Genomic DNA, 22,801 nt, shown 5'->3' with positions numbered 1-22,801 from the left:
GTCCAAGTTTGCAGACGATACAAAGGTTGGCAGGGTTGTTAAGGACACTACTGATACTATGCTGCTGCAACAGGATCTGGAAAGGTTGAGCTGATGGGCTGAGAGGTGGCAAATGAAGGTTAACATTGACAAATGTAAAGTACTACATATGGGAAACAGTAATGCTTTAATTGTTTTTAACCATACTGTTGTATGTAGTCCTTTTCTTGAAAATCAATAGTCTCTTTGACACTAACTTGTTATAGTGTGTTTTTAAAAGAAAAGACTTTACCTTGTACAACAGCTAAAGGCTGAACATGAGAATGTAACCTGGATGCTTGTGCTTTGTTACTAATGTATGATTTGAGTAATTAAAAGCTGCTGTCATGGGTAACCCTAGATCAACGTATCAACTCTGTGGTACTACGCTGACAGTGGTAGAGAATGAAAAGGACCTGGGGGTAATTGTGCAGGCAGATATGAAGTTCTCTGAGCAGTGCAGACGAGCTGCAAGAGTAGCGCATGGTGTCTTGTCAATGATATATAGGAATTTTTCTAGCAGGGACAGGGATGTGATTATTCCCTTGTATAAGGCATTGGTCAGGCCACACCTTGAGTACTGTATACAGGTCTGGAGGCCTCATTTCAAGAAGGATGTAGAGCTGCTGGAACGAGTACAGAGAAGGGCAACAAGATTAGTGAATGGAACAAAGGGTTGCTCTTACGAAGAAAGGCTTAAGTTTTGCAAATTACAGAGCCTGGAGACTAGGCATCGGCGAGGTGATCTGATAGAGGTGTATAAGGCTTTGAATGGCTTGAGCATGCTCAATGCCGATGGGATTCTTCCTCTTGCTCAGAATAATCACCTGAGAGGGCATAAATTCAAATTGAGGAAGGACGGATGTCGGATAGATGTGCGGAAATTTGCCTTTAGCCAGCGGGCAGTTGGTTTGTGGAATAGACTTCCATCGCTTGTTGTTGAAGTTGATAGCCTAAACAAATTTAAGGCTCAGCTGGACAGGTATTTCGAACGAATGGAGGGGTGAAATGGGAGTAGTGGTTGTTTTTTTTTTTTTTTTTTTTTTTTTTTTTGGCTGATGCTGAATAAGCTTGCTTTCTTGCATCATATGCCTCTCCTAATGCTAATGCCAATGCTAATGACCTGCCCTGGCAGCCTGTTTGCATTGCTCAGAAAACTTCATATCTGACTGCACAATTACTCCCAGGTCTTTTTCATTTTCTACCACCTTAAGTGTAGTACCACACAGTTGGTACGTTTCTCTGGGGTTACATATGCAGTACTTTCATTTGTCAAGATTAAACTTCAGTTGCCACTTCTTGGCCCATCTGCCCAAATTATCTAGATCCTGTTGCAGTAGCACACTGCCATCACTGTCATTAACAACCCTGCCAACCTTTGTATCATCTGCAAACTTTGACATTAAGCCTGATATACCTTCATCAATATCATTGATAAATATACAAAACAACAGTGGACCTAACACCGAACCCTGTGGGACTCCACTAATAACATTAGTCCACGAAGAGCAGCACCCATTGATTACCACCCTCTGTCTTCTCCCACTTAACCATCCTTTTATCCATTGTAGCAACTTACCCTTAATACCATTCTGCTCCAATTTGTACAATAGTCTTCCATGCGCAACAGTGTCAAAAGCTTTCCTGAAATCCAAATATATGATATCAAAATTATTTTTTGCATCCAGTTCCTTTGTAACCACATCATAATATCCTATCAAATTTGTCAGACAAGACTTTCCCTTAACAAACCCATGCTGTGTCTGAATTATTGTTGCAGTCTTGTCTAGATGATCCTGCAATGCATCTTTAACCAGTGACTCCATTATTTTACCCGGAACAGAAGTTAAACTAACTGGTCTGTAATTACTCGTGTCACCCTTCGATCCCCCTTTGTGAATTGGGGATACATTTGCACATCTCCAGTCCGTGGGAACCTCCCCTGAGTCCAAGGACGCTCTCATAATTATGGCTAAGGATTTGCTTAGTTGCTTTGCCGCCTCCTTTAATATAACTGGATAGATTCCATCCACTCCAGATGCCTTTCTTATGTTTAACTTCAACAATTTCTCCTCCACTTTGCTTTCAGTTATTCCAAAATCATTAAGTATCCTGCTACAATTTGATAACCATTTTCAAACCTTAATAATTCCTCATGTGTGAATGTAGATGCAAAATACTCATTCAGTTTGTTTGCTATCTGAGCAGGATCATCAACAGTCGAACTATCGATGTCAAGGGGACCAATCAGATTCATCCCCTTCCTTTTAGAGTTTATATAAGTAAAGAAATCCTTGCTGTGTTTCTTAGCATCTTTTGCCAAGGATTTCTCGTAATCTGCCTTCGCCTGCCTAACCTCCTTTGTCACCTGATTATAGACTAGCTTATATCTGCCATAGGCTTCTCAGTCGCTTGATAATTTATATGCATCCCATGCATTTTTCTTCTCTATTACGAGTCTCATTAGTTCATTAGATAACCATTTATTCCTAAACCTTGAACAATATTTCTTAATAGGTATGAAACTTTTAGTAGATTCCACGATTAATTCCTTGAACGCTTCCCACTTAGAAATACAAATATTAACCAGCAGATTCTTAAACAGGGGTTATCCCCTTGTTACAATAAACCGAATTAGGATAGGATAGGATAGGATACGAAATACTACACCATCCAGCAATAGTAATATCAAAAAATACTTTATTTCTGTCCCATATGTTGAACAGTGGCACAAACAGCTTAACAGATTCTTTAAAGATACAGAATTTAAAATTGTGGCCAGGCCAATATGGAAATTACACACTATACTGAACAATCGCTTAGTCCTTTCCTTGTTTGTAACACAAATTAATGACCTGGTATACATTTCTTACAGTGATTGCGACTAGTCTTACCAAGGTTCGACGCATTTTCCTTTGAACATTCGTGTTAATCAACATGCAGCCTCAGTTTGTGCTTCTCGTTCAGCACCATCAGAATTAGCCTTTCATGCCATTAACGAAAAACATTCTTTTTTATTTAATGAGGCAAAAATACTTAGTGTCCAACGTAATTACACGAGACTATTAATTGCACAAACTGTAGAAATTAAATTGCACGAAAATTCTGTTAATGTTCGGCAGCGATATCTGATCTCCGATTTGTGGGCTTTTATGTGCATGCGTGAAGACAAATAATCCCTATTTAAGTTTCATGCTCACCCCTATTCTGTAATTTTCATTCCTGTGATCACGACATACGATTGAAAAGCGTTGTCGGCTTTAGGAAGGAAAATTGTTCTGCAATTTTTTCGTTAAATTCTTTTAATTAATCTTCTTATTTTTAATTACGTTAAATTGATTTTTAATTGTGTTAAATTAAGTTTTATTGTGTTAAATTGATTTTTAATTATTTGTTACTCTAATGTAAGATTTTCGATTTTTTCGTCTTAATTACATAACATAAGAATGAAATAAGAATATTATTTCATTTTTATGTGTATTATTGTTTTAATTTTAATTTTTACAATATTTTATTTCTTGTCATTTCAATTTGCATTATAAATAATTTATGTTTGGGAATCAATGTACTGATGGTACATTTTCAACTTTATACTGTAATAATCACAATACATATGTTTATAACTGTATAATGGTCTCAAGATGTAATATACAATAGTAAATCAACAAGTATCTTGCAAATCATGAAAAAGGGGATAATACTAAGTTTCAAATTTCATTTTCAAAAATTGATTTTGTTTAAATGACTGCCTGTCTTTAAAGAGAGAACTAAACAATAATATTACTGGATGCAACAGAAAACTTCGAAAATAGAACAGTGTATCCAAAAGGACATCATGTGGGATGTAATACAGAAGCTCTTAGGACTGATTCTGTTGATACTAAAGTGGAAGACTTGCCTTCATCAAAATGGATTTGCAAAACATATCAGACTGATTTAAATCATTGCAAATTAGATGCCTATGTTATAGTTGATGATACAATCACAGAAAATTTTAACAAGGGACATCGTTGACAAAGTGAAAAATCAAATGTGTGAGAAAGATAGAGATCAAGGCAAAGAAGCAGCTGAAAAAGATATAGAACTGAAAGTTCCAACTATTAATGAAGTACTTCAAGCAGCTAAACTTTTATAAAAAGACCAAAGCATTGCAAATATCATAATATTGTTTCACAAACTGCAAAAAACTGAATATGACTAGAAAAATGGTTGGGAAAAAAAATCTGATTATTTCTGTTAGATAATACAATATTATTAAATGTACAATATACTTTACAAATAATTGCACATATACAAACAGTGCACACAAAGCATATGAAAGTGAAACAGTATTTAGTGTAATTATTAATCATAACTTTATGTGATATTTCTGCATTTTTATATTTGTATATTTATACAGGATGTCTCAAAAATATTGGTACAAATGTTTAGGGGAGGTAGGTAACATCTAAAGGAATGTGAATCGCATAGGAACCCATAACTGGAAATGTCACTGTAAGTCGGTAGATGATGCGGTAGTCACCACACGAAGAGCATGCATCAATATACGAACTGTGAGCTGGCAGACATGCACCCAGTGTATGGATTAACAGATGGCAATGGACGAGCCACTCAACGAATTTATGGAGAACGCTTCCCAGACAGACATGTACCAGACCACCGTTTGTTTGCACATGTGCATCAAAATTTGTGTGATTATGGGTCATTTAGAGGTAACAGGAGTAGTACGGGCAGACCACGTTCGATGCGAACTCCCGCCATGGAAGAAAGTGTGTTGAATGCCGTCCAGAATAATCCTACTACCAGCACACGTGCTGTTGCCTCTGCCTTAGGAGTGTCTCACTGCAGTGTATAGCATGCCTGGCACGACGATTCCTTACACCCCTTTCATCTCCAAAGGGTTCAGTTACTGCTCCCCCAAGATCATCCTGCATGTGTGGTTTTTGCGCAGTGGTTTCTCTAAGAAAGTGTTCAAGACTTGAATTTTCCAGCCTATGTTTTGTTCACGGATGAGGCTTATTTCACTTGGGAAGGCTTATTCAATCAGCACAATGCTCATGTGTGGGCTCATGACAACCCACACGGTGTGCGCCCCCATGTGGCACAACATCGCTTTGCAATAAATGTGTGGGCAGGTATGGTCGGTGACTGCTTAGTTGGCCCATACCTGTTACCATCCCTCATGGACTCCGCTAAATATTGGATCTTTCTTGAATAAGTTCTACCAGGGTTACTTGACGATGTTCCAGCAAATGTGAGACGCATCATTTGGTTTCAACATGACGGGGCACCTGCCCATTATGGAAGGTGTGTTCGTGACCATTTGACCAGGCGTTTTGGGCGTCGATGGATTGGCTGTGGTGGACCCGTTGCCTGGCCCCCCCACTCACCTGATTTATCGAGCCTTGATTTCTTTTGTGGGGGCCCTCAAATCTATTGTGTATGAATCACCTGTAGAGACAGAAATGGATCTAGTGGCAAGACTCATCTGCACTGCTACTGTCAAAGAACCTCCAGGTGTGTTCGACCGTGTCCGCCAATCCATGCTGCGTCAGTGTCACGCATGCATTGCGGTCTCATGGTGGAACCTTCGAGCATCTGTTGTAACATCATGAAATGCATCCATCTCGTACTCCATTGTTAATATTATGTCAAATAAATGTTTACCACTAATTACTGTCTTGTGTCATTTCTGCTTCTTGTGCCTCTGCTACTACTTTCCCGTGACGTTTCCGGTTATGGGTTCCTATGCGATTCACATTCCTTTAGATGTTACCTACCTCCCCTAAACGTTTGTACCAATATTTTTGAGACACCATGTATATAATAATAAAATTTTATTATTACATCCCCTCAACGATGCTATAACTAGTTTTACTGTATATCAAAACTCTTAACAATAACAAAACATTAGTGAGATATTTATTTTAATGTCACAATAATGCAAAAAGATTGAACAAATTTCAATATGAAATTAGTGTAATGCAAGTGAGTTTGTGAGTAGACAAAAATGGCACACTGATAGCCACGTAAACAAATCATAACACAATCTCAATGGGTAGCAGTACAGGATTGATGTGAACTTTTCATATTAAGACATTAATTAAAATTAAAAAAAAAAAAAAAAACTATTAATTAATGCTGGAAGTATCAACTTCAATTCTGCTGATGGACGAGGGAGTAGTGAGGTTATTATGGTACTGGGAGGTAATGCAATACATTTGGGCCCCTAAATAAATAAGTAGTGCCACCTAACACTCACGATGCTCCTGTAGATCAGGTGCCCCTACTGTCCATGCATTGCTACATCTCTGTCTGCTGAAAGAACTAACGCAAGCTCAGTGAATTTCTGCTAGGGTACATATGAACGGTACTCTTTGTCCCTGCCCTTCACCAGTGGAGCACCAGGCACGTTTTACTGGATTTAGGCCTGAGAGGGGTCTTAGTGATGAGAGTGTCTTTACATGCACATGGAATGGGCAAGCAAGTGTGAATGTCTTATTATGGGTGACTTTAATCTGTCCAAAACTGATTGGAATAAGTGAGAGGGAAACTCACCATGGGGAAAAACTTTTTTAAATAAACTAGATGATTATTATTTGTACCAGCATGTTAGACAAAGTACAAGGTGTGAGAATATTGTGGACCTCATCATTACTAATGAATCAGATGACACTACAGGGCTTAAAGTACAGCAACCATTGTCAGGAAGTGATCATGCAATGGTCAGTTGGAAGATGAAGAAAGGTGTTGCAGTAGATAAATGTAAAGGCATGGGTTTTAACTTCAGAAGAGGGGACTTGGACAGTTTAAGGTGCAATATGGCATCTGTGAATTGGATGGATTGCTGAGGGATGGCAAATACATTTGAATTATGGAATACTTTTAAAGCAAAAATCACAGAAGCCATGAACACATACATACCTTTAAGAAATTATTGCAGGAGAAGGATTCTGAAATGGATGACCGTGGAGCTGGCTGGTCAAATAGAGCAGAAAAAGATAGCATGGGACAGTTACAATGCAATGAAAAGTACTGAAGCCTACAACAGGTACAAGTTCATTGTAATAGTATACCACAAATAAGGTCAGGGAGGCCAAGGCTGCATATGAGAATGCATTGGCTAAGAGAGCAAAGAATGGGGACAAGGAATTTTTTATGTATATGAATACAATGAAGAAGAAAGCTCGGCCCTTGTGCAATGGGTGTGGGAAAGTCTTAGATAACTTAGCTGATGCTGTGGATGAATTGACTAGGTACTTTACATCAGATTTTACTGACGAAAGACCCTTCATGCTGAGAAGAGGCTATGCCAGTGAGGCTGAGCCATATGAAATTAGTGATGCTGTAATTACAGATGACTGTTTATTAGAAAAACCTTTGAGAATAAAGGCAAGTAAGGTTCCCAGAGTTGATGGCATTTACCCTGTAGTTTTGAGGAAGAGCGCAAGGGAATGTACTGAACCACTGAAGCTAATTATGAGGGCATCTTTGGAGATATTCCTTTGGATTAGAGAAGTGCCAATGTATCAGCAATACATAAAAGTGGTTCTAAGAGTGAAGTTGGTAACTACAGACTGGTTAGTCTGACTTCAGGGGTAGGAAAAATCCTAGAGGCAATGATTAAGAGTGCAATCCAGGGACATTTAGATAGATATGACATTCTGAAGGACGCACTTATTGGAACAAGTTTCCCTTGCATTTAATTGAAGCTGATAGTTTGAATAAATTCAGAGATCAACTGGATGGTTACCTGCGTAAGGAGGGAAGCATATAATTTGTATTTTCTTATCTACTTTTTTTTTTTTGGCAGGACAGCAAAGGCCTGTGGCTTCCTTGCACTATAAGGCAAATACTATTCTATTACTATCTCATGCAGTAGTATCATAATAGGTTTTAATGGATGATAATGTAATAGAATAGTAGTAGTACTATTCTGTTATCACATTATCATCCATTAAATAAAAATCTGGACCAACTGCTCTTGCAAAAAGGCAACATAAGGATTAAGAAGAACCATAAAAGTTCCATGCAGTAAACATGAAGGTCTGTATGACCAATGACAAAGATACAATCCACAGCATTAAACCACTACCTTCAAATATGTTTCTTTCTATGACAGTAGTGGAATAGAATGTGGTTCCATTTTTTCCAAATAGTTCCCATGTTTCCTCTTACTGAAGACTACTTCAACTGATCAGTGAAGAGCAGCACTATCGGCTACTGTTCCTTGAGCCAGATTCTCCTAGCACCAATTCAAATGGGCTCTTTTGTGCATGGAGGTGGATCAAGTGAATGCAGACAGCTAATCATTGTATATGAAGGCTCCTCTCATGAAGCCTCGATATCAGCCCAATTATAGATCCACAGTAGTGGAATAGAATGTGGTTCCATTTTTTCCAAATAGTTCCAATGTTTCCTCTTACTGAAGACTACTTCAACTGATCAGTGAAGAGCAGCACTATCGGCTACTGTTCCTTGAGCCAGATTCTCCTAGCACCAATTCAAATGGGCTCTTTTGTGCATGGAGGTGGATCAAGTGAATGCAGACAGCTAATCATTGTATATGAAGGCTCCTCTCATGAAGCCTCGATATCAGCCCAATTATAGATCCAGCAAGCTCCACAGAAGGTTGCTGTGTTAACTCTCTATGATGCCACACAGTTATGGCTGATCATGATCATCTTATGTGGACATAAAATGAATATACAGGTTTTTCAGGGATGGTATATGAGACCGTCTACACTTTGCTTGATTCTGTCCTGCTTCTATACTTCCTATTGCTCTCCACTTCAAAGAATTATCCCAATAGCATTTTTTGTGAAATTCACAATAATGATAATCTTCAGTTAATTAGAATGAAACAGATAATTTTTTTTTTTTAATGTAAGCCCCAAACATGAGAGGTATTAGAACCTATAGTACTTAGTACCATGTTTGGGTTGGAGGTTGAGAAGACAAAAGAAGATATTTGTTGACATTGGACTTGAACTTCTGTAGACTGTAATTTTCAGGAAATACGTATAAAGGAAGGTTGTTCCAGAAAACGGCAGTTGAATGAATAAACGAGGAAGATGAAAAGTTGGAAGTGGAAGTTGAAGCATTTTTGTTTCAGGTAAACATTTTTATCTATTTTTTCCATGATTGGCATTATAATGTCCAATCCAATAAAGAAATGGCAAATTTGTTTATTGGACTGGACAGTAATTGTTTTGTTTCATAAATGATTTGGTTGTATTTTTTTATTTGCATTTCAAAATATACATGTTTTTACATGTATATTTTTACATGTATATGTTTCTTAGCTTTTGAGCTCTAGTGTAGAATGGGACAGTTATGGCAGGTCTGTAAATTCTAAGAAAATTTATAATATTAAAACATTTACTAACACGCCCAAAAGGACTATAAATTAGTACAGGGTGAACAAAAAATTTTTCACTTAATTTCTGCATTGTAATAATTACATGGTTTTATTCAGAACAAAATGATAACTTTTTAAATTAAAGCACTCGAAAATGCATATACAGGAATCCCTCGATTAGCGCGATTAATTGGTTCTGCGAAAATGGGGCACTATGCAGAATCATGCTAATCGAAGTTAATAATCAACAAAAAATAGCCTAATTGTTCCAAGACCTACAATATACCAATCAATATTTTTAAAAATATGTTTTTTTATGCCAGTTTAATGTATAGTAGTATAAAAGCAAAGGATAATTATAAATATTTGCAGTACAGTAATCAAAAGTGTATTGAAATTAAAAAATTACAATATATAAGAAAACTGTATGGGATGCATATAAATTATCAGGTGACACAGAAGCCTATGGTAGATAAAAACTAGTCTGCAATTAAGTCACAAAGGAATTCAGGTAAGCTAAAGCACATATGAGAAACTTTTGGCAAAGGATGCAAAGAAAAATGGCAACAACTTCTTTCCTTATGTAAACACTAGAAGGAAGGGGATGAATAATATTGGCCCACTTGATATAAATGGTTCAACTGTTGATGATCCTGCTCACGTTGCTGACAAACTGAATAGGTATTTTGCATCTACATTCACACCTGAGGAATTCTTTAGGGAAGGGGATGCCAGAAGTTTATCAAACTCTAGCAGGGAGAAAATGATTTTGTAATAGCTGAGAGGAAAGTTGAAGAGAAATTCTTGAAGTTAAGAAAAGCATCTGGGGTGGCTGGGATCAATACCCTTAGATGTAATTATGAGAGCATCTTTGTATTCAGGGGAAGTTCCTGTGCACTGGAGATGTACAAATGTATCCTAATTCATAAAGGGGGGATCAAAGGGTGATACAAGTAATTACAGACCTGTTAGACTGATGTCTGTTCTAGGGAAAATAATGGAGTCACTTGTTAAACAAGTAATGCAGGTCCATCTACCTTCTCATTTTACGTATTTCTCAAAATTTACAATCTACAGGTGTTCAAGTCTAATGTCAACAAATACCTTCTTTTATCTTCTCAATCTCCAACCAATGCATGGTACTAAGTATTATTGGTTCTAATACCTCTTGTGTTTGGGGTTTTCAAAAAAAAAAAAAAAAATCTGGGCTGGAAAGCAATTATAGTGTAGTCACAACATGAATTTGTTAAGGGATGGTCATGTCTAAACAATTTGATTGGACACCATGATGCAGTGACCAAGGAACTTGATGCAAAAATAATTTTTATATTGTATACTTGGATTTCAGAAACATTTTGATACTGTTGCACATAAAAAACTACTATACCAATTGGAGCAGTGTGGCATTAAGGGCAAGTTACTACTATGGATAAAGGGCTGGTTGAGTGTAGTTTAAAGAGAAAAAGATTTGAGGGTAATTGTGTAGATAGATATGAAGTTCTCTGAGCAAGGCAGACAGGCTGCCAGGACAGCTCATGGGGTTTTGCCAATGACAGAGAAATTTTGATAGCAGGGATAAGGTGATTATCTCATTGTATACAATAATGGTCAGTCCACATTTTGAGTACTGCATACAGGTCTGGAGTACTCATTTTAGGAAGGATGTAGAACTCCTGGAATGGGTACAGAGAAGGGCAATGAGATTGGTGAGGGGAAACATAGGGGTGCTCTTACTAAAAAAAGGCATCAGTTCTGCAAATTGCAGCTTCTGGAGGCTAGGCACCTGCGAGGTGATCTGATTGAGCTAAGGCTTTGAATGAATTAAGCAAGCTTAATGCTATGGGATTCTTTTTCTTGCTGAGGCTACACTTATGAAGGGGCATAAATTCAAACTGAGGCAGTTTGGTTACAAAAGAGATGTGTAGTAGTTTGTCCTTTGCCAGCGGTTGGTTGAATACTGTAATAAACTTCTATCTGTTATTGTGGAAGTGGATAGCTTGAATAAATTCAAGGAAGAAGTAGACAATTTATTTGAGGGGATGGATAAGTGAAATGGGAAGTTTTTTTTTTTTTTTTTAGGAGATGGTGAAACTGTATAAGCTTTCTTTCTTGCATCATTTGCCATTAATAATACAAGTTCCTATAATGCTCCAAGTAACTTTCCAGTGGAAAGAAGGAAACTTAAACTCAATTCTTCTAAAAAACTCAGTCCTTACAGGATTTTTTAGAAGTCTACTGCTTCCATGTTCATCTTGAACAACATTCACATTTCTAGAGAAAATAATATATCTTCACTGCATATAACTCTTATTTACCTTTTTTGGCCTAAACATATCACAAATATTGCTTCTTCTTAAATTCCTATATTCTGGCCAAAAGCTGGCAGCCAAATTAATTAAAGGTTCCTCACTTACAAACTCACTTGGTCTAGTGGTCTCCCCCCCCCCATTCTCATAACATATAAACATATTTAGTTTCTGTTAGCAAGTGGCCAGGCACAAGAGTGCAAAAGTACATGTGCTTTGAGTGACAGGGGTTCAAGCCCATGACTGCTAAATATGGTACTGTTACTTGTATTCTCTCTATTTTGTGAACTCTGCTGACCATGTGGTCATCCCAGAGTATAACAGAAAATTTTATATTATTATTATTATTTCCATGGGCACTTCTGTATCTGTAAATTCACATGCTTTTTTTTTCCAAATTCAAGGACAGAAATTCAAGTACAGCATTGACAATTGCATTCTGCCTTCTCATCTTCAATCCACACATGGTTTTGAGCAGTTTATGTACCACTACAATTAATGTTTGGGAGTCACCATCAAAAAAAAATAATAATAATAAAATTAAAAAAAAAAAAAAGCTGATTGATATAAAAGGGCAGATTCAAGTTATCTACCCTGTTTCTATGTTTAATGTTTATTTCTTATGTAACAAATAAAAGACAATGATCACAGTTACTAAGATAGGTAGATAAGCCTCTGCAAAAATTAGCTGATCATTTTCCTATATGTAAAAATATGAAGTTGATAAAATTAAAAGAACTTACTTTCTTTTTACTTTTAATACCTCCTTCTGCCATAATTTCTTTATAACGTTTACCTTTACATGATCGTTGTAATTTCATTTCGGTATCTTGAACTGAGGAATCTTCTGGAGACAATACTGATTGTGGTACAGTACAGGAATTTACTGAACAAGAAAAATAAACTTTTAAATTGGCTCATTTTATACTGTACAAAGGACAGAATTGTTTGAGATTTACTCAAAGTAACTCATTCACTCTGATTTACTCATTCACTCTGACTATTATTTATAAATTTTTATTATCAAACATTCTGCTATAACAGCCAAAACAGGTAATAATTATATTTTCATAAGAGAACAATTTCAAAAGTTTGTTCATCAAATCATAAGTTTTAAAATAACATGAAAAGTTCAGAAAAAGTTTTTAACATTATTTTAAAAATTTATTCTTTTTCATTGTCTGAGACCACAGTGGTCTCAGACAGTTTTTAAATTGTACACAGTAGGACCAACTAACGATGTCACCGACAAAAAATTCTAAATGGGAAGCATTCAGGGAAATAATCATTGAAGCTATTAGGCTTTTCATACTATTTAAGAAATACTGTTGAATCAAGGCTTAGATCTAAATAAATGTAATGAGACACATGGCAGAGAAAAGTGCATGGGATGCATATGAATTATCAGGTAATACAGATTATGAGAAATCTTTGGAAAAGGAAGCCAAGAAAAGCAGCAAAGACTTCCTTATTTATGTAACCACAAGAAGGAATGGGTTGAATCACATTGATCCACTTGATATTGATGGATTAAATGTTGATGGTCCTGCTCAGGTTGTTGACAAACTGAATAGGTATTTTGCATCGAAGTTTATCAAACTCAAACAGGGAGATAAATGATTTTGTAATAACTGAGAGGAAAGTGGAAGAGAAATTGTCGAACATCACATCAACATAAGAAAGGAATCTAGGGTGGATGGGATCTATACAATTATATTAAGGGAGGCAGCAAAGAAGGTAAGAATCATAATTATAAGAGCATCATCTTTGGATTCAGGGGAGGTTCCTGTCGACTATAAATGTGCAAAAATATCCTCAATTCACAAAGGCAGATCAAAGGGTGTCACGAGTAATTACAGACCTGTTAACTTAAATTCTGTTCCAGGGAAAATAATACGGTCACTGGTTAAAGAAGTAAAGTGAGAGAACAACCGACCCAGGTGGTAGGAATGAAGGATCATAGGGAAAGAGTCCCTATGTTGGAGCACCTGTGTTGGTGCTCTATCCCACACTAACCAAGGGACAAGACCTGTTGGCCAGTGTCAGCATACCACACCATACTGGATAACTGGCAACGGTGTCTGCTTGGAGAGGCAGGGGGACACTATGGCCATCTGCGCATTATCCATCTGGGGGGAAGGAAAATTTTAACTACTCATAATCCTCATTCACTCTGACTATTATTGTGCTTTTTTCTTACATTTTCTATTAGGTTGTAACGTTGTTGTTGGTTTTTAGGAGCATTAGCAACTAAGGCTGTTGTTGTTTGGTTTTTAGGAGCATTAGCAACTATATTGCTCCGGGATATGCGGTGGTCATTTCCTGACCTTTCCGCATCCTCCGTATTTGGTGGTCACGAGCTCGAACCTTGGTCTGATCAAGAAGTGTGTGCTACGCACTGCTGCTCCTGCCCACCTGACTACGGAGGCGCCATTAGGTTGTAAACTCCTCCACCCCCAACATACTTCTTCTTTCTCATACTGGGGGGGGGGGATGCAATGGTGTGTAGTGTACTTGAGAGAGCGCCAACTCTGTTTAAAATTACGGCTGTGAATTACAGTTTCCGAAAAAGCGATAAGTGTTTGCCTTTTTATTTACCTAATTGTTATTTTATATTGTACTTTATATGTAGTCTTATAGTTACGCTGGTTATTTTTATTTTTAATTTAGATAAAGAGTTTTTGTAGATTACTACTTAATATACATAAAACCATTATTTCGTTCGAATCTTGCAGCCACTGTTTTTGTATAGAGTAGTAGGGAATTAAAATTTTTAATTGTGGTAACTAGGTAGCACTAACTTTTAATTCTATAGCATAATACGCATCAATGCATTTAGGATTCTATTAGATAGCGAAGTATTGACAATTAATTAATTTAATTTATTGATCTGATCTTATTAATTTAAAATATCATGCCCCAGACTAGAGCAGCAAAGTAACAGGCACAAAGTGGCAGGAGTGCTGTGACTCGGGGAGAACTGAGGGGGCAATTCTCCAATGCATCACAGTCTAAAAAAATGTGCAACTTGTGAAATATTTGCCGAACTCTCTGGAACAGAACATAATCTAGCCAAGGAGGATGTCTTTGTCTGTGCCAGGCGCAGAGAGTGTCTAGAAATTAGGCATCAACTCAGCATTCTACTGGGTGTCTATGAGAGCTTGAGGTGCAGGGTAGCTGCCCTCAAAGAAATTAATATGAGGGGCCTGTCAAGCTCTCAGCTGCCCAACTCAATGCCAGAGCTCACTCCTGGGCATCAGGCAACACAGTGGCAATCTCCAAGGCAGAATGCGCTGGTCCCAAAGGAACTAGTTATTGTTGGTGACTCTATTGTCAGGGAGACGGGGAATATATTGTGTAAAAAGATAGATGGAACAGGATCAGGGTATGTCTGTCAAGGGCAAAAGTTCATGATGTTGTAAAGCACATATCATCTTTTAAGGGCACAAAAGGCAATATTGTTGTACACATTGGCACCAATGACATTAAAAGTAAGAGATCTGCAGATTTACTTAACAGGTACAGGTCAATGTTGCAAAAGAGTCGTGAGTCAGTGTTAAATTTGAAAGTGTCTGCAATTCTGCCCAGACACGATAGAAGGGAGTACATGACGAGAACCTTGTCAATCAATTCGTCCCTGGAGGGAATGTGCAAAGCTCAAGGGGTAGAATTTTTTCAGTGTGGTCGGTGCTTGTTAACAGGAGAGACTGCTCCTACAGGGATAGGATACACTTAAATAGAGTGTTAGGTAGGTCGGAAAACTGCTAGTTTGGGGGGATTCGCAGACTAAAAGGTAAAAGTAGTCGCAGGCGGAGGTGAAAGTGATTCTTGCACAACTTCTATTAGAATAAGTAGTGACCTGGAGCAAGGGGTACTGGGGGTTTCAGGGACTGATGGCAGTCATCGTGAAACAGGGGGGCATATGGGATGTGTCAGGGTAACTAGGAATAGGTGCATGTATACCAATGCTAGAAGTATAGTAAATAAATTTGATGAATTTGAAGGGTTGGTCAAGACATCAAAGGCAGATATTGTTGGGATATCAGAGATGTGGTGCCACACTGATATTAGGAATGCAGAATTGGAATTTGGGGAGTATAATGTGTACAGAAAGGATAGACAGGATAGGAAGGGAGGAGGTGTCATGCTGTTAAGAAAAACAAAATGAAAAGAAGTGCATCCAGTTGATATAGATGAACAGTGCACTGTTAAGTCAGTTTGGTGTGACATAAGCACTGCAAAAGCAAAAATAAGAGTAGGAGTGTGTTATAATGACTCGAATGAGTATAATGAACAATTGTACAGAGAAATAGAGTGGGCTAGTAAATCAGAATGTCTTATAATCAGGGATTTTAACTTCCCAGATATTGACTGGAACTTGTGGGTTGGTCACTCCACACACCAGTAAGACTTTTCTGGATTTATTGGATGATTGTTTTCTGCAGCAGCATGTTCGAGAGGCAACCAGAGAGGGTAATACTCTTGATCTGGTTATCAGCAGTGATCATTCGTGTATTAAGAATTTGCAGATAAAGGAACCACTACGTGCCAGTGATCACAGTGTACTGATGTGGGTTTTACTTCAAGATATAATTACCATCAGGGGTAAAGGAAAGGGTTTTTGCTTCCATAAAGATGAGTAAAGTGGTCTCAGACAGTTTTTAAATTCTGTGCAGTGGGATCAACTGACGATGTTACCAACAGTAAATTCTAAGTGGGAAACAATCAAGGAATTAATCGTGGAAGCTACTAAAAGTTTCATACCTATTAAAAAATATTGTTCAAGGTTTAGGCCTAAATGGTTATTTAATGAACTAATGAGAAGAAAAATGCATGGGATGCATATAAATTATCAAGCGACCCAGAAGCCTATGGCAGATATAAGCTAGTCTGTAATCAGTTCTGCAAATTGCAGTGGCTGGAGACTAGGCACTTGCATGGTGATCTGATTGAGGTGTATAAGGCCTTGAATGGGTTGAGCTTGTTTGTTTGTTATTTGGTTTTTAGGAACATTAGCAACTAAGGCCATATTTCTCCAGGGATATGTGGTGGTCATTCCCTGACTTTTCCGCATCTTGTGGACACGGGCTCAAACCCAGGTCTAATCAAGAAGCGTGTGATACGCACTGCTGCTCCTGCCCATCTGGCTATGGAGGTGCCTGAATGGGTTGAGCATGCTGAATTCTGATGGGATCCTTCCATTTCTTCAGATTACGAACCTAAGGGGCATAAATTCAAATTAAGAAAAGACAGATGTAGAACAGATGTGCAGAAATTTGCCTTTAGCCAGCTGGTTTTTAAATGCTGGAACAAACTTCCAGCTGTCGTGGAAGTTGATAGGTTAAATAAATTTAAGGAGGAACTGGGCAGGCATTTGGAGGGAATGGTGCGATTTTTTTTTTTGGCTGATGCTGCATAAGCTCATACACTTGCTTTCTTGCATGACATGCCACTACTACTACTACTTCTATACTAAATATCTGAAACTTAAAATTAATTGGCTAAAGACTAAGGGTTAGTAAATACTTATATTAATCAATATGTGATTTGCACCCTGTCATACTCACAGACATACTCTCATTTATTTTGCTGGGATTTGTCTCATTTATTCAGTTCTTTCTTACTGTACTGCTCGCCCCGGGCACTTCAACTTACTAATACTTTTCAGTTAAAGTGCAGTCCAGCTGCAGATCTTGCAAGCCAGGAGGATGCAGTGTGTGTGTCATTGTTAGTATACAGTCCAGATTGTGTTAGTATTTCTAATAAATATACTGTTACCTATGTATTCTTGCAGCCAATTTCATTCATTTCTTTACTCATTCCCATAACACTCATTCACTCTCTTGCTTCCTTGCTGGGTCACTCTCTCTCTCTCTCTCTCTCTCTCTCTCTCTCTCTCTCTCTCTCTCTCTCTCTCTCTCTCTCTCTCTCTCTCTCTCTCTCTCTCTCTCTCTCAGCAAAACTAACATTCATTCCTTTTACCACAATTCCTATTTCACTCTATCATTCAGTGTCCAGCTCATTCACTCAATCTTTCCTTTCATTCATTCTTTTTTCATTCTACATTGCATCTCCTTGCTGCAGCTTACTAATATTTTTCAGATAAGCTACTTCTGCCTGACATCTCTCTCACCTACATGTTTATTTGTTTGGTGTGGGGCCCCCAAGTCCCCCACTAGGAGCAGAGTAAACCTGGGAGGCCTAGTCAACCAGGTTTAGTCAAATTTGGGTATCTGTCGGGGAGCTGATACAGTTACCCCGTCAATTTAAAATGTCATCATCTGGGCATGGTGAGAGATATGGGCACTTTGGCTATGGATTGTTGTTTTGCTGTGGAGGCTGTAGGGCTCATCTCTAGATGTTTCTACACATTTCAAATACTTTTTGTGTGAAGCAACTTGTGAAAGCTTTATAATTATTTTCTTCTGTTATAAATAAGTGTTTTTGTCCCCTGGGTAGGGGGCCAATTTCTGCTATTAACTGGGCTCTCGGTATATCATAAATTGTACATTCATATAGAATGTGTGTGCCCAGGCTTCACTTTTGCCACAGTTACAGTTTGGGCCATCAGTCAGCCCTTCTTCTTCTTCCAGTCACAGTTTCCTGAGAAGCTGTTGTGGCCACCAACAAATTCCTTCAACTGCATCGATCATTAGCATTAGCATTAGCATTAGTAGAGGCATATGATGCAAGAAAGCAAGCTTATTCAGCATCAGCCAAAAAAAAAAAAAAAAAAAAAAAAGAAAACAACCACTACTCCCATTTCACCCCTCCGTTCGTTCGAAATACCTGTCCAGCTGAGCCTTAAACTTGTTTAGGCTATCAACTTCAACAACAGGCGATGGGAGTCTATTCCACAAACCAACTGCCCGCTGGCAAAAGGCAAATTTCCGCACATCTATCTGACATCCGTCCTTCCTCAATTTGAATTTATGCCCTCTCAGGTGATTATTCTGAGCAAGAGGAAGAATCCCATCGGCATTGAGCATGCTCAAGCCATTCAAAGCCTTATACACCTCTATCAGATCACCTCGCCGATGCCTAGTCTCCAGGCTCTGTAATTTGCAAAATTTAAGCCTTTCTTCGTAAGAGCAACCCTTTGTTCCATTCACTAATCTTGTTGCCCTTCTCTGTACTCGTTCCAGCAGCTCTACATCCTTCTTGAAATGAGGCCTCCAGACCTGTATACAGTACTCAAGGTGTGGCCTGACCAATGCCTTATACAAGGGAATAATCACATCCCTGTCCCTGCTAGAAAAATTCCTATATATCATTGACAAGACACCATGCGCTACTCTTGCAGCTCGTCTGCACTGCTCAGAGAACTTCATATCTGCCTGCACAATTACCCCCAGGTCCTTTTCATTCTCTACCACTGTCAGCGTAGTACCACAGAGTTGATACGTTGATCTGGGGTTACTGTTTCCCATATGTAGTACTTTACATTTGTCAATGTTAAACTTCATTTGCCACCTCTCAGTCCATCTGCTCAACCTTTCCAGATCCTGTTGCAGCAGCATAGTATCAGTAGTGTCCTTAACAACTCTGTCAACCTTTGTATCGTCTGCAAACTTGGACATTAAGCCTGATACACCATCATCAATATCATTTAGTCCACGTTGAGCAGTGTCCATTGATTACCACTCTCTGTCTTCTGCCACTCAACCATCCCTTTATCCATAGCAGCAATTTGCCTCCAATGCCACACTTCTCCAATCTGTGCAGCAGTCTTCCATGCGCAACAGTATCAAAAGCCTTTCTAAGATCCAAATATATAATATCAAAGCTATTCCCTGCATCCAGTTCTTTTGTGACTACATCATAGTATCCAATCAAATTGGTCAGACAAGACCTGCCCTTAACAAACCCATGCTGTGTCTGAGCTATAACTGAATTCTTGTCCAGATGATCCTGCAGTGCTTCTTTAACCAGTGCCTCCATTAATTTTCCTGGAACTGAAGTTAAACTAACAGGTCTATAATTACTTGTGTCAGCCTTTGATCCTCCTTTGTGAATTGGGGTTACATTTGCACATCTCCAGTCCATGGGTACCTCCCCTGAGTCCAAAGAAGCTCTCATAATTATGGCTAGGGGTTTGCTCACTTCCTTTGCTGCCTCCTTTAATATAACTGGATAGATCCCATCCACCCCGGGTGCCTTTTTTATGTTTATCCTCAACAATTTCTCCTCCACTTTCCTCTCAGTTATTAGAAAATCATCTAGCTCACTGCCAATGTTTACTTCACCTACGACATTCCCCTTCCTGAATAACTCCTCATGTGTGAATGTAGATGCAAAATACTCGTTTAGATTGTTAGCCACCTGAGCTGGATCGTCAACTGTTGAACCATCAAGTATCCAGTGGATCAATCTGATTCATCCCTTTCCTTCTTGAGTTGAAATAGGTAAAGAACTCTTTTCTGTTTTTCTTTGCATCCTTTGCCAAGGATTTCTCATAATCTGCCTTTGCCTGCCTAATCTCCTTTGTGACTTGGTTACAGACCAACTTATATCTATCATAGGCTTCCATGTCACCCATTAATTTGTATGTATCCCATGTATTTTTCTTCTCTGCCATATGTCTCATTAGTTCATCTGACAACCATTTAGGCCTGAACCTTGAACAATATTTCTTGGTTGGTATGTAAAGCCTGGTAGCTTCCAAGATTAGTTCCTTGAATGCTTCCCATTTTGAATTTGCTGTTGGTAACATCATCAGTTGGTCCCACTGTATAGAATTTAAATACTGTCTCAGACCATCATAGTCGCCTTTACGAAAGCAAAAACCCTTCCCTTTACCTCTGATGGTAGTTACCTCCTTGAGTAAATCCCACTTCAGCACACTGTGATCACTGCCACCCAGTGGTTCCTTTATCTGCAGATTCCTAATGCATGAAGAATCACTACTGATAATCAGATCAAGAGTATTACTCCCTCTAGTTGCCTCCCGAACATGCTGGTGTAGAAAACAATCATCCAATAAATCCACAAAAGCCTTGCTAGTGTGTGTGACCAACCCACAAATTCCAGTCAATATCTGGGAAATTAAAATCCCCCATTATAAGACTCTCTGATTTACTGGCCCATTCTTTTTCCCTGTACAGTATCTTATTATACTCATCAGAGTCATTAGGCCTATAGCACACTCCTACTCTCAATTTTGATTTACCTATGCTTATGTCACACCAAACTGGCTCGACACTGCCCTGTCCATCAATGTCGACTGGCTTCACTTCCTTGGATTTTATGTGTTTTTTAACTAATAGCATAACCCCTCCTCCCCTCCTGTCCTGTCTATCCTTTCTATACACATTGTACTCCCCAAATTCCAGTTCTGCATTCCTTATATCTGTGTGACACCACGTCTCTGATACCCCAACAATATCTGCCTTTGATGTTTTGAGCAATACCTCAAATTCATCAAATTTATTTACTAAACTCCTAGCATTGGTGTACACGCAAGTATACATGCACCTGTTTCTATTCTTAGCTACCCTAACACAACCCATGTTTTACTTGTACCGCAATGACTTCCAGCAGTCTCTGAAATATCCTGCATCTTGTTTTTCAGGCTTCTGCTCATTCCAATAGAAGCAGTGCAAGAATCTCTTTCACCTCTGCCAGTGGCTACTGTTAATCCATTAGTCTTTGTCTCCCCCCAAGCTAGCAGTTTTCCGACCCACCTAACACTGCCTCGATAGCATCAGCAAATATTCTTGCACCCTTTCTATTTAAGTGTATCCCATCCCTGTAGAAGCAATCTCTCCTGTTAACAAGTACATTCCAGGCTGAAAAAAATTCTACCCCTTGAGCCTTGCACAATCTTTCCAGGGCCGAATTGATCGACAAGGCTCTCATCATATACTCCCTCCTATCGTGTCTGGGCAGAATTGCAGACACTTTCAAATTCAACCCTACTTCACGGCTTTTTTTCAACAGTGACCTGTACTTGTTAAGTAATTCCGCTGGTCTCCTACTCTTAATATCATTAGTGCCAACGTTACAACTATATTACCTTTTGTGCCCTTTTGATCATGTTGTATATATGAGTGGCATCGCAAAATGTCACGCCCAAAAGTTCACTGAACCCATCCTTCCACCTAGTTGCAGGTCTTCCTTTAACAGCAGTTTTTGGAGTTGGTTTTGTTATAGTCTCTGTGGCATCAGATAATGCAATGGTATGCCATTGCCTACCACATGGCCAATTTTGAAAGGGGCCAGCTTTAATCATCATGCATCCCACGAGATCCTCTCAAAGAGGAAAGATGACTACAGCAGAGCCCCGCTTAGTGCAGAAGGCTGATTACAACTGGTTTTAGCCAGGTTTCCAGAGGTCGTCCATGTATATAAACGTATATATTTATTCATTAGATTCGCACAAGTAGTTATTATATCAGTCAGCCCTAAGGAGGTTAATTTCACCTTTAGGGAGCCTTGACCTGTCATTATAACTGTTGTGAAAAGGCCAGGGGTGAACCACTTTGGTGGCTTTGGGCTAACCATTGCCACCTGGGGCAGAAACCTTTTGGTAATGAGACCTTTGGTTTCCTGCCCGAAATTTGTTTTCCCCATAGCTCATGGAGCTTTGTGGCTATTCCTTTCTTTCACAGCCTTGATGGTGTTGGCTGTGCCAAGGGCTATCCCCAGAAATTCTGCGGGTATGCCCTTCTTACATCTGTAGTATAAGCCTCTTTTGGCTATTTTCAAGTAAAGTGGGAGAGCACCAGCCAGCACCTGCAGTGCCAGTTTGCTTTGTCATTTTCATTGATTTCACTGGGGTGTTTAACACAATCAATTGGAAGAGTGTTATTTGTTATGTGACGAGCAAAATGTACAAAGTAATTATGTTCTGTTTATAACAGAATAAACCTTTATAAGTCTTAATAGTCCTTTATAAGGACTATTTCACAAACACATTTGTAACTGTCATGTCTTTCTGTGAGACGATTACAGGGAATGTAGTAAGAGGTTGCCTTCGGTCTTTGGACCACTTCTGTGGAACCTAGTGCTCAATGAATGGCTGAAATGAAATTATAATCATGTCTTGATGATAACTTATGCCGATGACCTGGTTCTGTTAGTGGAAGGTGATTCACAAACACAAATGGAAGAACAT

General features: G+C 38.6%; 1 protein-coding gene across 3 annotated transcripts in view; it reads right to left on the bottom strand.

The window, feature by feature from the left end:
- LOC150080107 (protein capicua homolog) overlaps positions 1 to 22,801 on the bottom strand; it is a 357,037-nt gene that overhangs the window by 60,837 nt on the left and 273,399 nt on the right. For all 3 annotated transcript variants that reach the window (XM_090381551.1, XM_090381553.1, XM_090381554.1), the window contains one exon: positions 12,429 to 12,571. In XM_090381551.1, the coding sequence (XP_090237677.1) occupies positions 12,429 to 12,571 (143 nt within the window). The remainder of the gene's footprint in view (positions 1 to 12,428; positions 12,572 to 22,801) is intronic.

Source organism: Mastigoproctus giganteus, chromosome 9, assembly GCF_048544385.1.
Source record: "Mastigoproctus giganteus isolate SK-2022 chromosome 9, ASM4854438v1, whole genome shotgun sequence".
NCBI classification, from domain to species: Eukaryota; Metazoa; Arthropoda; class Arachnida; order Uropygi; family Thelyphonidae; genus Mastigoproctus; species Mastigoproctus giganteus.
The sequence above is the reverse complement of the archived record's forward strand: the minus strand, read 5'-3'. Positions and strand labels throughout refer to the sequence as shown.